Source organism: Excalfactoria chinensis, chromosome 10 (genome assembly GCF_039878825.1).
Source record: "Excalfactoria chinensis isolate bCotChi1 chromosome 10, bCotChi1.hap2, whole genome shotgun sequence".
NCBI lineage: Eukaryota > Metazoa > Chordata > Aves > Galliformes > Phasianidae > Excalfactoria > Excalfactoria chinensis.
The window spans coordinates 16930719-16946746 of record NC_092834.1 but is presented as its reverse complement, the minus strand read 5'-3'; the positions used below and the strand labels follow the sequence as shown (position 1 = coordinate 16946746).

General features: G+C 57.4%; 2 protein-coding genes across 2 annotated transcripts; one reads left to right on the top strand and one right to left on the bottom strand.

Annotated features, from left to right (window-relative positions):
- Nucleotides 1-1427: 1427 nt before the first annotated feature.
- On the bottom strand, nucleotides 1428-9789 carry SNUPN (snurportin 1). The gene is made up of 8 exons (XM_072345727.1): nucleotides 9619-9789; nucleotides 9385-9538; nucleotides 8751-8855; nucleotides 8388-8484; nucleotides 7678-7775; nucleotides 7290-7367; nucleotides 5553-5633; nucleotides 1428-2326 (listed from the first exon to the last, which is right to left on the bottom strand). Exons 1-8 carry the CDS (start codon nucleotides 9771-9773, stop codon nucleotides 1997-1999), a joined length of 1098 nt encoding a protein of 365 aa, XP_072201828.1. The 5' UTR covers nucleotides 9774-9789; the 3' UTR covers nucleotides 1428-1996.
- A 382-nt stretch (nucleotides 9790-10171) lies between these two features.
- On the top strand, nucleotides 10172-13718 carry SNX33 (sorting nexin 33). Its single transcript, XM_072345406.1, has 2 exons — nucleotides 10172-11733; nucleotides 12969-13718. The coding sequence occupies exons 1-2, from the start codon at nucleotides 10323-10325 to the stop codon at nucleotides 13220-13222; spliced, it is 1665 nt and encodes a 554-aa protein (XP_072201507.1). The 5' UTR covers nucleotides 10172-10322; the 3' UTR covers nucleotides 13223-13718.
- The last annotated feature ends 2310 nt before the right edge of the window (nucleotides 13719-16028 follow it).

The window sequence follows — 16028 nt, the reverse complement described above, 5'->3', positions numbered from 1 at the left end:
GGAGAAAATGAGATTTAAAAAAAAAAAAGAAAATGAAAACGGAACGCAAATGAGAATATTCAAATGGCAATAAAAGAAAACAAAAAAATAGGAAGAAAAGAAAGAAAAAAAAAAACACAACGCTGTAAGGATCGCAAAGCGCCGGGAAGTTCCGCTCGCCCCGGGAAGCGCCGCGCCGCTCGGCTGGGGGTTGGGCCGCCGCCGCTCCCCGCCCCGCTCCGCTCCGCCCGGCGCTGCCCCGCGGGGGCGGTGGCAGGAAGCGCCCGCAGCCCCCTCCCCTGCGCCCGGCCCGCCGACTTAGGGAGGGGCGGGCAGGAAGCGCGGCGGGGCGGGGGCTGCCGGTGCCGGGCTCCGCCACCCGGGAAGCGACGAGCCGGCCCCGCTCGGGATGGGTGGCACCGCCCCGGGCTGGGGTGGGCCGTCCCGGGGCCGGGGGTCCGCGCTCCGCAGCCGGAGCCGGGCCGGGGACATTTTGTTCGGCCGAGGAGCGGCGCGTTGGCAGCTCGCCCGTAGCCGGAGGGTTTGCACCTAACTCGCAGAAAATGGAAGAAAGGGCAGAGAGAAGCGGCTCGGCTCCAGCCCCGACCGCGGTCGCAGCGCCGTGGGGCTGACCTCCACCCCACAGCCCCTCTCCTAACGCACGCTTCCCCTTCGCCTTTCATTTTCTCCGGCCCAGGGGCTGCTTTGAAAAGGGGAACCGCGGCATCAGCGTGCTGCTGCGCTTCTCTCCTGCCCGTCACGTCGGCAGATGGCCGAAGGGCAGCGCGGGGCTGCAACCCGAGCCGCGGTTCATCCCGAGGGATGCCCGGCAGCAGCAGAACCAGGCCGGGAACGTGCCCCGGGGTGCCGCCTCCTCCTCCGTACTGAGCACAGCGGGGCGGGCCGGCTCCCATTGAGCGCCCACCGCAGCGCTGACAGCTCCAGCTGCCCGCAGGTACAGCCCGCAGCGGCTGCGGGGTCGGGCGGTGGAAGCAGTCCCTGTACGTGCTATTAAATGGAGCGTTTTCTAAGGGAGAAGAAAAACAAGGGCGTGAGGGCAGAAGGCGAGCGCTGCCGCTATCTGCACGCACCAGCTCTGCTTTCCTCCTCCTGGGCGCAGCCCTGCTCCGCAGGCACTGGGAGGAGATCCCCAGAGCCACGTTTTTTTGCCTGGTAATTCATCTCCGTGTCTCCAGGGGCTTCGCTTCAGCTTTATAACCTCCCCATCAAAAACAATGCTGGGTCAGTGGGCGTGATGGGCTCTTCTGCGCTGAAATAGCCACAGGGGGATGCGGTGGTCCTGCCTGCAAAGGGAGCTGCCCAAGGGGAGCAAGCAGGTAGGGGCTGGAGCTCCTCCATGTACTAGGGGGAACCAAACCAGGCTGTTAATCCCTTGTTGGGAGGCACAGCGCGCATTGCCCCTGAGGTAGCAGGAAGGTGCTGAAGGATTTGTATTTCTGAGAAGCCTTTTATTTGGCACAATCAATGGCAACGTTTGGAGAGTGCGAGCATTCCTTCCTCCCCCCCCTGCAGAGAGCAGCCCAGCACACAGGCTGTGGGCTCACGCAGGCTGCGGGCTCACACAGAGCTGGGCTGGAAGGCAAGGAAATCACATTTCTCAGTAACACGTGGGCATGGAAAGCCCTGCCTGGGGAGCTACCAAAGCCTGCTGCAAACTTTCCTTACTAGAAGCAGATTGACTGCAAGAAAACTTCCATAGAGAAGGCCCGAGCCACCCACCCTGAGCACCTCTCCCAGCAGGAGCATGGCAGCCAAGCCAGGCAGCAGGGGCTGAGCCGGGAGCCTGCAGCTTGAGCCTGACTTCACACCGCAGAATCACCTCTGCAGCAAGCCAGAGAGCCCTGTTAAGGGCAAAAAAACCCAGCACCTATTAGCACATGGAGCAACACACTCCATTTTTGTGCCCTTTAAACAAAGTCATCCTATAATCATTACCTTTGCCCACCTCTTGGGAAGCATGAGTCACAGTGAGAAGCAGAGGACCTTTAGCATGCTCCTAATTCTCCATCTGACTCCCTGCTTCCTCTTGGCCCTGTGCAGAATTAGCTGGCTGAGGGGTGGACAAGTGCTCCAGCTCGTAATGTCCATTCCTAGCAGCTGCCTCGGTGCTCGGCTGAGCCTTGCCCGCTGCCAGCTTTTTACTCTTCTTGCTCTCTATGATCTGCTGGAGCTGGCGCCCAGCATAGTCTGGTTTGGCAGTGAGCGGCGTGGCAGGCACAGCAAGCCCCAAGATGTCAGGTACCATGTATGGCCGCAGCCAGCCCACCAGCGGGGTGCTGCCGGGGGTGTAGTGGGTCTGCTTGTGGTAGAAGAGAAGTCCGTCCACCTGCAGGGAGGAGAGACAGCAGATGAGAAGCTGCTGCAGGTGAATGAGAGAGCGCTGGGTCACATCACTGCTTCTCAGACACCTCTGCCAGCTGGATCCTCAAGCAGAAGGGAAAGAGGAAGCCTGCAGAGCTCCTGAATGATCAACATGGGTCCAGCAACCACTGGATGGCTTTAAGTCACCCAAGGCAAACAGATTCAGACTGATGTCAGCAGGGACCAGCACTCCTCCTCTGGTTGCTATGATCCCATTCTGCAGAAAAGCCATCCAGCTTCTGAACAAAGCAGCGCACAAAAAGACCATTTTACTGGATTAGGGTTATTTTAAATAATACATTTGGAGAGTAATTAGTCAGAGCGTGTGACGCCAAGGAGCTCTGCTTCCTAACACTGCTACAGCTCTTTTCAGCTTGCTTATGCAAAAGCAATTCCTAATGTTTCCCAAGAGAGAACTTCTCCAGCGATCGATGACAGTTAAGGGCACTCAGAACTTTGGAGGTTCAGACCCCAACTCTTTGTGCTACTATCTCCACACTGGGCAATACTGCAGCCAGATGACATTTTCTGCACTTCCCCACCACACTCAAGTATTTCCATCCCCCCCCCCCCCCCCCCCATCCCCATCCTCCCCCTGCCCTCTTTTTTCCTGTGCTTCCCAGGGGAGCACTCTGCAAGGTCAGATCCTGCTGCAGATCGACCAGCATTGGAGGCGGTGCTCATTTAACTCAGCCTCGCAGGCTCTTAAAGGCTATTTACCCATGAATAAGAGTGGCTGTGAGGGCAGAACAGATGAGAAGAGCCCACTCTGGGCTGCTACAAGTGGCCCCAAATGCTCCTGGGCTCCTCCTGCAGCTACAGCCCCCAGGAGAGCAGCACCCACATCATATGGAGTAAAGGCACGGCTGAGAACAGAGCAGGCACACGTCCATCTCTGCTCCTGGGCACTAGCTTCCTGCAGGGCCATGCTGCCTACTGCACTACTAAAGCCCATGATTTTGGGTCACTGTGAAGAGCTTGCAAAATAATTCCAGCGAAGGGGGATTCCTGTCCTAGGGAAACAGGAAACCAGCCCAGTAAACAGCATGAGCTTGTGAAACTGGCTGGATATCTGAAGTGCAAAGCTTCTCCCTCTCCTCATGTCAAGGAAGACTTGAGGAAGGGGGGCCAGGCTCCGTGGCACCACACCACTACCTCCTCCTGGGCCTGCACATCCCCTCCTGAGCAACAGGGACTCTGCAGCACCCACAGGAATCATCTATTGACATCAGGCTGGGATAACTCCTGCCTTCCAGGACACTCCAAAGAGCTTCCCCAAGCTGACAGAACCAAAGGATTCTGCCTAGCAGAGGGTTAGGTCATGTTATTCCTTCCCCTGATTTCTCCTAAGTTACGGCAGTTCCCATATTCCTTCTAATTGACATCATTTCAGTTGTTGGCCACGTCCCTATCCCGAGTCACTGCTTTGACACCAGCCTCACCAGGACAAGGGCCAATAGCATCTCCATACAAGTGAAGCTTTTGAGCAGCTGGCTATGCAGGATTTCATGTTTCATGGCCGTGCCTTGTCACATTTCAGGTGCTCCACACCACAGAGTCACAGACTTGGGCTCTCCCTTGCCTGTCTAGAAACTTGCATGGTGTTTTTCTCAGATTCATTGGTAGTTCAGGAGCAATTAATTAAGATCTCCACCAAAAAACACTTAAAATTCAGTGCCTGTCAACTGAACACACTTGCTTAGCGTGGTTCATCCCAGGATGCTGGGACCAGGCATAAGGAGATACCATAAGGAGCTGCATTTTGCCTCCTGTGAAGTTTGATTCTGGCTGCCCCGTCGCTGGCAGCTATTCACGGGGATTTCTCGGGCTCCCTCTTGTGGCACACGGTGAGCTTCATTCCTGGAAACACAGCAACGTGGTTTCTGTGGGGCTTTGTGCCAAACGACACCGCGTTTCTCTTCTTGTTGGGGTCGCGCCCTGACACACTGACCTGGGGACAAACACAGCTGGAGCACGAGGAGCACCTGCCCAGCTCCTGCAGTACCCCCTGCATTCCACAGGGGCCTCTCTCCATAAGTCGGGATGTTCTTCAGCCTTTTGTCACAGAGTAAAGGCCTCAGGAAGTCATAAAGCTTCCCTCAGGAGAGACAAAGGCAGGCACTGTCACTGAGCAAGACAAAGAGGCATCCCAGGTTTCCTTCAGCTAACAGTCCCCTACCTGTGCTCAGAGCAGGGTCTGGCATGCTCAGCCAGCTGCCGGCACTTGGACTTCCTCTGCTGACTGCCCCGGCTTTAAGGAGCAGAAGAAAAAGCTGTCAGCCCTCACAGCCAAATCAGCCTCCTCTAAGTTTAAGCCTGCACTTCCACTAATCATTAACCGGGGCCAGGAAAGCGCAAGAGGCACACTTGAATCAGTGTGGCTTTTGGCTTCCCCATTGTCTTCTGTATCAGTGCCAGGTAAGCCAGGGTAGCGACCAAAAGCTGCTGAGCAGTTTGCACTGGGACTTCTGACTCACTGCTTGCAGCCACACACAGCAACTGCCTGGCACGCTACTGTCTGTCCTGCCCTTCCTCCCACAGGTCAGAGAGGCTGAGCAGCACTGCTCCTACAGCTGGAAGAGCAAATGCATAGTCCTGCTCAGCTGCTCTCACTGGGGGAATGGCCACCTCTGTCAGCAGGACCCAGAGGCAGGAGGCTGCTGGTTCTGGACCAGAAGCAGAAAACAGAGCTCACAGCATTCCCATTCCCGCAGCAGGACAGACCTACCAGAACCCATCCCAGCCATTTCTGCTGCAGCCATTTGCATGTCTCAGCTGCTCATCACTGTTACCTGAACCCTGCAGAAACTGCTGTGAGTTTAAACACGTTGCTCTGTTTCCTCCTCAGGAGAGGTAGGACAGCTGGATGCCGTGCAGACAGATGGCAGCATCTAGACTAGGGAGACACAGAGCCTGTGGCAGATGTCAGAGAAAGACACCAGCCTGCCTACCTTACAGAGCTCTCAAGAAACCCCACCACATATAACTGAGTACAGTTTGGCAGCATGCAGTACCAGCTTCAACTCTGAAAAAGATCAGCTGTCCATCCTACTTCCACATGAATGTAAGTTCTGCTGCTTCTGGAGACAATCTACATCAGCCACCCCCCACCCCCAGGCAGAGAGGCCAACCCAAGCACAGGGTACACTGGGGTTTAACTCTCACTGACCAGCTCGACTGCGTGTTCTCACCTCAAAGGGGAAGTTTGTTGTCAGCACCTCACACAGGCTCTCCGAGGTACAGGGGAAGTTCTGCAGGCCCACGAACTTGTACTGAAGGAGCAAAAGAGGGTTAGAAGAGAGAAAATGACATGGCTTCAAACTTGGAACAATCCACCGAACTGGAGGTGGTTAAGGAAGGAGCCTTCCCTCAGTACAAAATCTGACATGAACAACGGGATGAATAACAGGTAGACAAAGTAACCAGACAGGAGGTCTCAGTTACAGAGCACATCATTCAATTGTTGGCCTTCCCGTTGCAGGTTACCAGGGGTCCAAAAGCACAGATGGGCTCAATGGAGGACCAGGCCAACCCTCATGTCTACTGGGACAGGCAGATCTCTGCTATGATTCTAACAGCAATTGCCAAGCAAACCCTGGGTGGGGAAATCAAAGTGACAGGACCAAGTCATTCCCTGGTGCCAGTCATATCACACTGAAGTGACAGGAAATACTGCATGGAAACTTACAGAAGTCAGCTCGACCTTCAGAGTGGACGGGGACAGGAATGGGTTAGGATGCTTTACAGATCTCCTCCCAGTAATAGAAAGTGACCTTCACAAGAGAACCTGAAGCTTGTTACAACCATGTCCAGACAGCACAGAAAACAGAGTGCCCAGAACGATCTATTTCAGGTATTTTGCATTGAGGCCATCCCAGTTCCGAATGACCCCATCTGGCATCTTGTTAGAGATACACACAGCAGGGACTCTGCACGCAGCTCCCATGTGCTCCCGATACCTTTTCCTCAAGCATCTAAGGCTGCAGGAAGGACTTTTCAGTGGAGCTGACATGCTCTTTTAACCGAAATAGAAAGTGATGACCTCTGAGCAGGATGCAAAGCAGACAGATGTCTGCTCCAGGCTGCTGGCTCAGCCAAGCAAACCTTTCTACCTAGGAAATGAAAGCTGAAACGACTCCCCAGCCCCCCTTCATTAGGTAGCTGTCTTCTGGATATTCTCGTTGGAGTCAGAACAGGATGTACTCCAAGCACAGATATCTCCGCTGCTGGCACAGGAGCCTTCATCCCCATTAATGATGAATCTGTTCCACACTCAGGAGCTGCTCAGCTTGCTGTGCCTGAGCACACATGGATGGCCACACAGCAATCACATTCCGCCTCACAAGACACACTCCATAAGCCAGGCTGACAAATCCCCTTATGTCCCCCAAAATCAGTTCCTAAGCTGCTGTGGGTGCCAGATTTGACCTCCACACAAGACTTCAAAGACTTCAATACTATTATCCTTGCTCAATAGGGGCTTCAGGGGGCAATGCAGCAACCTCCCCTACAACTTCAGGGACTGGCTTGAGCAGGAGACAAGGCTAAAACTTCATGGTCTTTTACCCCTGCTTTGTGAGCCCATGAGACTACCAATGGATAATTCCCATTGTAATCAGGCTGCCAATCAATTCTTGCCCTGTAGAAACCACACAGGTTTTCCATTCCAAACGAAAGCTAAAAACAGTGTGGAAGTTAGCTGATACCCTGCAGCGTGATCTCCCTCAGCACTTTGGCTGGAAAGAAAAACCCCACATTCATTTACAATATTCAGTGGTTCTATTTACATCCTGAACATGTCAGCCCGTTTCATCACAAGTACACAAGCTTCTGCCTGTGAACAAAAGTGCTGAAGCCTGCTGAACAGGAGAGCTTACCCTCCCCACCACCCTCCTCCTCCTCCTCCTTCCCAGTACAAAAGAACTTACTGGATTAATCCTGCTTTTCTCTCCCAGCCCTTCCTCCTCTTGGATCTTTGAGGAGAGCCAGAAGAATCTGAAGTCAGTCTGAGAAAGGAGACAAAAGCTGAATTCTTATCCACCATACATCGCCCATCAGCACCTGTGGGGCTGCAGCTCAGACCTGTGCCTCCATTCCTTCACACTCACACAGGAGACTTACAAGCTGCAGAACCAACTGACATGCCAGCATTTGCTACTTCCCTAGATAACCCCCCCTATTTCCTTAGTCACTAGACTTTAAGAGACAGAGATTAAATATCCAAGCTGCTGCATATTGGGCTGTGATCAGCTCCAGCTGCAAAGCAGCTCCCAGAACAGAGAGCACAAGAGAAGGCAGATGGGAGAGATTCAGTACCTGGCAGTCATAAACAGGGTGTCCTCTCCAACACATCACATCCAGGATGTAGTACGTCTGCTCTGCTTCATTGTAGATGCAGTCCAAGATACAGTACACTGCACACACACAAGCACAAGGAGGTTCAGATGCATTCCTCACGCTGCCCAACCCACTGGGCAGGTGCCAGATCAAATCTCTCCTGCATTAAGCTCTAGCAAAGATGTAGGGCCAAGAGGTGTAAAGAGAATCCCTTCTGCTAATAGGGGTTGTGACCACAAAAAGCTTTTAGCTCAAAAGGATCCAACAAGGCTCCAAAGTTACCACCCAAAGCCACATCAAGCAAAGGCATATTTCAGGAAATGCATTCATCCTCCAGTAACACCTCCTCAAAGGGAGCAAAGCAACTGAACAAGGTATTAATAAAGATTATGCCATAAGCAACTCTGTTAACGGAGAGAAGATGCTGAGGTTTAAGAGCACCAATCAGCCAGGCAGATAACTAGAAGAAATGATATCTAACACAAAGGTATCTGAGATTGCCTATGTCTATTTGTCCACAGAAATACACGAGCTTCCTGAAGCTTACCAACCCCTGCCACCAAACAAGGGCACAACTCTAGGGCCCAAAGGAGCACCACTGTGCCTGTGAGGGCACACGCTCCCAGGGAGAAGCACTGCTTCTCTTCTACCTCTCTATCTCTCTCTCAAAAGCCTTTACAGAATGTTACCTTTCTCACTCGTTGTATTGTGCCGGTTTCCCCCTGGCAGAAGGGATGGGAACCTGTTGACGCAGAAGCCACTTTTGGTGTAAGCCGCTGTGGAACCCTGCAAGAAAACAGGTGACAAAGAAACATCATCAACAGGCTCACCACTCTCCTATCACAGCTGGGATGGCACCCAAGGTGCCGGAGTGCAGACTGCCCCCCACAGCCCACCCGCAGGAGAAATCTGGCTGTTCAGCACAGCTCTCAGCACCCAAATGCCTGCAGCTCACAGGGCAGCCTTGCATCGTTGGTGGGCACAATAAGAACACAGAACCCAGGCACAGCTCCCTTACTGGGTTCTAAGACATTTCTGCTGCTGTCTCTTACCCTGGAGGCCACCACCAGCGCTCTCTTCCCAACAGGACACACCACCACGACCCATTCCTGCTCCAGATCCGCGGGGACATCGACCAGCCACTCAGAGAGCATCAGCTAGGCAGAAACCCAGGAAAAGCAGTCAGTGACAACTCCTACAGCTATGGGAAACCCACAGCTCAAGGGTAAAGCTGTCCAGTTCCAACTCAGCTTCTACAGCTACACTGTGCCCTTCAGACAACCTGCACTGCCCAATACCCACCTGCCTTCAGCTCAGCTGCGTACCGGATTCCTCCCCTGGATTTCTTCTCTTGCTCCCCAGCTACTAACTAAGCTTCTGACTACAGCACAGGGCTCAGCAGGGCACCTCAGCACCTTGCTCCCCACATCAACTCTCGGCTTCATTTAAGGCCACCTAGTCCAACACCTCAGCAACGAACAGGGACACCTACAGTCCGATCAGGGTACTCGGAGCCAGCCCCCTTCCTTATACTCCCCTTTAGATAAGGAAGGCCGCTCTCAGCTCTCCCCACAGCCTCCTCCTGGCGGCGCAGCACAGCCCAGCTCTCAGCCTGTCCTCATAGGGAGGTAAGAGCACCTTATAGAAGCAGACCCCAGTAATGAAGCCCTTCAGGCCGCCCCTCACCTGGTTGGCGTATCGCTTGGGCAGCCTCCTGCCGGCATCCACCTCCATCTCCTCCTCCCCGCCGCCATCCTTCTCCCCGTCCTCATCGCTCTCCACGCCAGCCCAGTCCCCGTCCGCCAACCTGCGGGCATGGTTCACGTAGTCCAGCCGCCTCCTGCGGGAAGGAAGCGCGGAGTCCCGCTGTCACCGGGCCCAGCGACACCGCGGCCCGCCGCCCCCCGCTCGCCCGCTCACTCTCTCTGCAGACACAGCAGCCTCCGCCGCCGCTCGGCCTGTCCCAGCCGGTCCCCGCGTCCTTTATAGGCGCTGAGTCGCGGGTGCGGCGCCGCGGGGCTGTTGGGAGCCGCCAAGGCCACGCCGCCCGCCAGCGCCGCGCACAGCTCCTCCATGGCAACGCCCGCCGCGCGCCGCACGCACTTCCGCCCGGCGATGGCTGAGCGGCGCAGCGCCCCCTGCCGGCCGGGAGGAGCTCCGTGCGGGTCGGGGCGGCGCGACAGCGACAGTGTCGAGGGTGGGAGGCAGCGGGAGGCAGCGGGAGCCCCGGGGCGGCGGCCGGCAGGGGGCGGCGTGCGGGCGGGCGGTGCGCCGTGCGTCACGGCGGGGCGGCGCGGCACCGGCACCGGCGGAGAGCGGAGAGCGGCCGGCCGTCCCGCCGCAGGTCTGCGGGGAGCAAAGGGGGGGGGGTGCGGGAGGAGGAAAAAGGAGGAAAGGGTTGGGAAGCGGGCGGCAAACTTCCCGAGAGCCGAAAATACACGCGTCGGAGATCGCTCCCGTTAGCGCACGGGAGCCCGGAGCGGCGCGGCGGCGGCATGGGGCAGGCACGGCGCTCCCCCGGGCCCCGCGGCCCCGCTCCGGGGATGCCGGCCTCGTGCGGGCTGCGGGCCCCGCTGCACTGAAGCCGCCGCTCCGCCGGCTCTCCGGCGCGGGGAGGCCGTGCCATGGCGCTGCGGGGCAGGGCGCTGTACAACTTCCAGAGCGAAAACAAGGAGGAGATCAGCATCCAGGAGAACGAGGAGCTCGTGGTGTTCAGCGAGCGCTCGCTGGACGGCTGGCTGCAGGGCCGGAACAGCCGCGGAGAGACCGGCCTCTTCCCGGCCTCCTACGTGGAGATCGTGCGCCCTCGAGCCGGCTCCGGACACGCCGAGGGCTCCGGCAGCCCCGCCGGCTCGCCCGGCCACCCGCACGGCTTCTGCGCGGCGCCCGCCGGCCTGTCGTCCCAAGGCAGCTTCGAGGATGACGACGACGACGATTGGGACGACTGGGACGACTCTTGCACGGTGGTGGAGGAGCCCCGCGGCGCTGCCGGCACCAACGGGCACCCGTTGGCAGGAGCGGAGCCCTACGGAGCGCCCCGAGCCAAGCCGGCGCTGGAGAGGCAGGACAGCGTGGGCTCCTCCAAGAGGGGCAGCGTGGTGGGCAGGAACCTCAACCGCTTCTCCTGCTTCGTGCGCTCGGGAGTGGAGGCCTTCATCCTCGGCGACGTGCCCCTCATGTCCAAGATCGCCGAGGTCTACGGCATCGAGATGGGCTCCAAGGGCCCGCAGTGGCGGGCGAACCCGCATCCCTTCATCTGCTCCGTGGAGGATCCCACCAAGCAGACTAAATTCAAAGGCATCAAGAGTTACATCTCTTACAAGCTGACCCCCAGCAACTTCAACTCTCCCGTCTACCGGCGCTACAAGCACTTTGACTGGCTCTACAACCGCCTGCTGCACAAGTTCACCGTCATCTCGGTGCCCCACCTGCCCGAGAAACAGGCCACGGGGCGCTTCGAGGAGGACTTCATCGAGAAGCGCAAGAGGCGCCTGATCCTGTGGATGGAGCACATGACCAGCCACCCCGTCCTGTCGCAGTACGAAGGCTTCCAGCACTTCCTCCGCTGCCGGGATGAGAAGCAGTGGAAGCTGGGCAAGAGGAGGGCGGAGAAGGATGAGATGGTGGGAGCCAGCTTCCTGCTCACCATCCAGATCCCCACCGAGCACCAGGACCTGCAGGACGTGGAGGACCGCGTGGATGCCTTCAAGGCCTTCAGCAAGAAGATGGACGACAGCGTCCTGCAGCTGACCAACGTGGCCTCCGAGCTGGTGCGCAAACACGTCGGGGGGTTCCGCAAGGAGTTCCAGAAGCTGGGCAACGCCTTCCAAGCCATCAGCTACTCCTTCCAGATGGACCCCCCTTACAGCTTAGATGCTCTCAACAACGCCATCTCCCACACGGGCAAGACCTACGAGGCTGTGGGGGAGATGTTTGCGGAACAGCCCAAGAATGACCTCTTCCTCATGTTGGACACTCTCTCTTTGTACCAGGGGCTCCTCTCTAACTTCCCGGACATCATCCATCTCCAGAAAGGTAAGGGGGGTCCCCTGGGGTGCTGCTTCTCTCTTGGGAACGAGGCCAGACCAGCTCTACAGGTCTTGCATGGTGGCCCTATGCATGGAGTGGGATGGGGATGCAGCTCTCTGCTGTGCAGTGATGGGGATGGGGCATGGTGATGGATGTGGGGATGAAGATAAGGAAGGGATAGGGGTGAGGATGGGGTAGGGATGGAGACCATCATATGTGGCAGTGTTCCCTGATCATCCCTGCCCCGAAGGTGCTGCTGGGGCTGCCTGGTCTAGGCTCAAGTTTTGGCCATGCTCAGTACAACCAGGGCCAAATTCTTTGCGAGTACATCCTTGCAGATCAGAGGTCAGTCGGTTCAGGACCCTGCTGGCAGGACCGGAGCATCCCATCTGTCCCAGGGTGTCCGGGGACAAGGGAAGGGCCTCTGCTGGGTCAGCCCTGTGCTTCTGTCCGGGTGTGACGCACAGCCAGGGCTGGGTGTGGGAGAAGGGCCAGAGTCCACGCACCCCTCCCAGGCCGCAACAAGGAGGGGATAACCATGTTGGCCGGTGGCTTTGGGTCCCTGCATTGCCCCACAAGGAGCACGAGGAGAAGGAGCAACCCTGGCTGCTTCCTTGCACTCTCTCCTGACTTTGTTTACCACTATGGGCTGGATCCCGCCCGGAAGCGAGGCCGCGTGGGCAGAGCGGAAGGCAGGATTTGGCCTCCAACCTTTGCTTCCTCAGGGCTCCTCCTCCTCCTCCTCCCGGACCTCGGGTCCGTTCTGCTTGCAGGGGCAGGGAGAGGGAATGAATTCCCAGCGACCGCTGGAGGCCGGATCCTGTTTGCAGGCAAACAACCTCTGTGCTGAGGACAGGGAGGAATGCAGGGCCAGAGCCAGGCGGGATTCTTTCGAAACTGAGCTATAAAAATCAGTGGAAGGAGGGGGGAAAAAAAACTGCTGTCAGAGCATCAGCTGCATCTGAGGCGTTCTCCGGGATGCTGCAGTCAGCAGTGTCCTGCCCCACTCCGTCTCCCACGGTGGCTGTTCCATCCCGTTATCAGCCCTGCCGTGCTATGTAGCAAAGTCTGTCCAGTTCCCAGGCAGGGACAGCTGGCTGGGATGTGGGCTGTGCATGCTGCCTGCTGAGCCCACTGCAAGCTTCAGCTCCATCCCCAAAAGCCTGGGACTTTGGTGCTATGGGGTGAAGCGCTGCTCACGGGGCGCTGGTGCGGCTCTCACCTCTTCCCTGCCTCACCAGGAGCCTTTGCAAAGGTGAAGGAGAGCCAGCGGATGAGCGACGAGGGCAGGATGGACCAGGAGGAGGCGGATGGGATTCGCAAGCGCTGCCGCGTGGTGGGCTTTGCCCTGCAAGCTGAGATGAACCACTTCCACGAGCGGCGTGTGGCCGACTTCAAGAGGATGATGCAGTCCTACCTGAAGCAGCAGATCATCTTCTACCAGCGCGTCAGCCAGCAGCTGGAGAAGACTCTGCGCATGTATGACAACCTCTAACACGCACCCGCATCGCACCGCTTCCAGCCGCGGCCTCGCAGAGCATCTCTGCTTAGGAGGGCTGAGAACGGGTGGGAACTCACGACGCTAGTGACCAAATACCTTTTGGGCTTTGCACCAGCCTGGCTGCAGGACCGTGGTGGGAAACATGGCTGCTCCCATGGGACAGATGGACGTGTTTAGCCACGGCATCACCCGGTGGTTTTTAGCTTACCCAAACCCCGTCCTTATGGAGCACTGTGGCTCACTGGGAGGAGAAATCCAAGCGGGCGACATTTTGCACACTGAAAGTTTTTTTCTGATGGGAAAGAAAACACAAAAAGCTCTTTTCTTTGGAAGAGGGTTATTTTTTTTCCCCCCCTCTCCCCCCCTCCTCCAATATTTTCCATTCCTTTGCAAACGTTTCTGCAGCATTTTTACCAGTTTTTTAACTAGACGCAGGCCAACGGAAATCTCTTTTCTCAAGCTCTGCTCTTGACTGGAAAAAAAGGGATATAAAAAACGAAAACAAACAACCAAGCCAGCCCACAGCGTCTTCAATTATAAGAAACCCATCAGTAGGAACCTCCCCCGCCACCCCCTGCTCTGTGCTCTGTCTCTGGGAAGCAGAGCTGCTCCAGGAAGGGCTCCGTGGAGGGGGCACGGTGCTGGGCATTCCTCCTGAGCATCCCCGGCTGTGAGAGCGCAGGGCTGGCACGAGGGCTGTGTTTGTGAAGGGAAATGGTTGGGGATAAATCACAGCCAGGGAAGTCGGGCCGGCCTGGCCGGGCTCCAGGGTTAAAATTAGCCCCAGCATGAGGGCCGGCGTTGGGATGGCTGCGGTGCTGGGAAGGCAGAGAGCTGCGCTCGGCTGTCCCTGACCCCCTCAGCCCTCCCCACAGAGACAGCAGGACAGCCTCGAGGAGGGATGTGCTTCCTCCGGCATCCCATTCCCATCCCACCCCATCTCCACGCTGTCCTATCCCCATCCTGTCCCGTGTCACCCCATCCTCATCCCACCCCATTCTCCCCCTACCCTGGTCCTGTATTTCCCTGTCTCCATCCTTCCTTGGCTCCATCCTTTTTCATCCCCATCCCACCCCACCCTGTCCCCAGCCCAACCTGGTTCTACCCCACACTGGTCCCATCCTACCTTGGCTCCACCCTGCCCCTACCCCATCCCACCCCATTCCCATCCCACCCCATTCCCATCTCACCCCATTCCCATCTCACCCTGCTCACATCCCAGCCTGATCCCATCTTCGTTCGTTCCCATCCCACCTCATCCCTATTCTACCTTGTCCCCATCCTACCTTGGCTCCAACCCATTCCAACCCTATCAAAATTCATCCCAGTCCTACCCTGTTCCTATATTTTCCCATCCATTTCCTATCTTGATTCCCTCGCCCCCGTCCCCATCCCACCCTGGTCCCATCCTATCCTAACCCTCTTCTACCCCATCCCCACCCTACCTTGACTCCATCCCACTCTACATACACCCCACCCCATCCCCACCCCTGTCCCCATCCCAAGCCATTTCCTTTTTAGGGTCCCCATCCCAAGCCATTCACCATTGGGGTCCCCATCCCAAGCCATTCTCCCTGTTGAGATCCAGATGCTAGGAAGGCTGGTGCGGGTTCTGTGGGCTCACAGTGGGGCTGGGTGGGTGCAGGGACAGAGCGTGCACCACCATCACTGGGTTTGTGGATTGGAGACCACAAACTTCGCCTTGGAAAGACCCCAAAGAAGCCTTCAGAGTAGGGAAGAGAACCCAACAGAGCACACTCATGGCTCCAGGTCCCTATTCCTGCCTCTCTCTGACCTGAAGGCTGTCAGAGGATGACACTGCAGCACTTGCCAAGCCTGGGCAGGATGCGTTGGCAGTGCAGGAGGTGAAATGGTGATGTCCCCGTGTCACTGGTACCACTGCCAGGGCCAAGGAACCCGCCGGGCCGGTTGGCAGGGATGGGTTTGGCAGCACCACACGGTGCCGGGAGCGCCCATGTGCAGGGAGCAGAAGCAGGCAGATGCATGTGGGGCACAGCGTGCCAGCTGGGGCTCAGCAGCACCTCGTCATCCCTGCGTGCCTCACATATTTCGGGAGCGTGGCAGGGCACCGAGCATGCTGGATGTGGAGGTGTGTGGCTGATCCTGGGCGTGTTGTTGCTCAGAGTTCAGGCCCCATTGCTGCCTGCCGGGCGCTGGGTGTGAGCTGGGGATGGGGCCAGAGCTGCCTTGCATGTCAATGCGCGCCGTGCAGCTGCTGGAATGCTTTGTGCAGCCAGCCCTGCCTGGGGAGTGAGGTTTGCGGCGTGCCCGTGTGCGGGGAGAGCTGACGGAGCCTCCCGAGGAACCTGAGCCCAGCTGGGCGTTGCAGGAAACCTGCTGGCCTGCGTGTTTGTTTGTGTGCAGCAGTGCCTGGAAACCAGCCCTGCAACCAAGCTGCAGCAGAGGCTGCACCCTCACAGCGCTCCCACACGGGGCAAGAGGAGGGCAGGTCCCTGCCCTGGGATGGGGTGCGTGGCTCCCACTTACATCCCTGTATGCACGTATCCTGCTGTGTGCCCTGAGTGCTGCTCAGGACTTTCCACCAGCACGACTTGGCCCCACAGAAGCACACTCAGCACTGGCTCCTGCAGGTTGCTGCCTGTCCTCTCCTGACCCCGGTGAGCGGATATTGCACAGGGATGGAACCACAAGCCTCCAAAATAACTCGCCTTGCTTTCCATGCTCCCGAATGTAGGCCATGTTCCTCCCATTGAATCCCTCGGGGTGAGGCAAGCGCCTGCCCCGCAGCACCCACTCCTGTAGCAGAGCTGATCCACAG

What these genes read in the sequence shown, in the direction of transcription:
- SNUPN (XM_072345727.1), bottom strand. Translation starts at nt 9,773, where the DNA reads ATGGAGGAGCTGTGCGCGGCGCTGGCGGGCGGCGTGGCCTTGGCGGCT. An exon ending in CCAAGCGATACGCCAACCAG is followed by an intron (nt 8,856 to 9,384) that starts GTGAGGGGCGGC and finishes GTTTCTGCCTAG; the next exon opens with CTGATGCTCTCTGAGTGGCT. An exon ending in CAACAAACTTCCCCTTTGAG is followed by an intron (nt 2,327 to 5,552) that starts GTGAGAACACGC and finishes TCCTCCCTGCAG; the next exon opens with GTGGACGGACTTCTCTTCTA.
- SNX33 (XM_072345406.1), top strand. Translation starts at nt 10,323, where the DNA reads ATGGCGCTGCGGGGCAGGGCGCTGTACAACTTCCAGAGCGAAAACAAG. An exon ending in CATCATCCATCTCCAGAAAG is followed by an intron (nt 11,734 to 12,968) that starts GTAAGGGGGGTC and finishes CTGCCTCACCAG; the next exon opens with GAGCCTTTGCAAAGGTGAAG.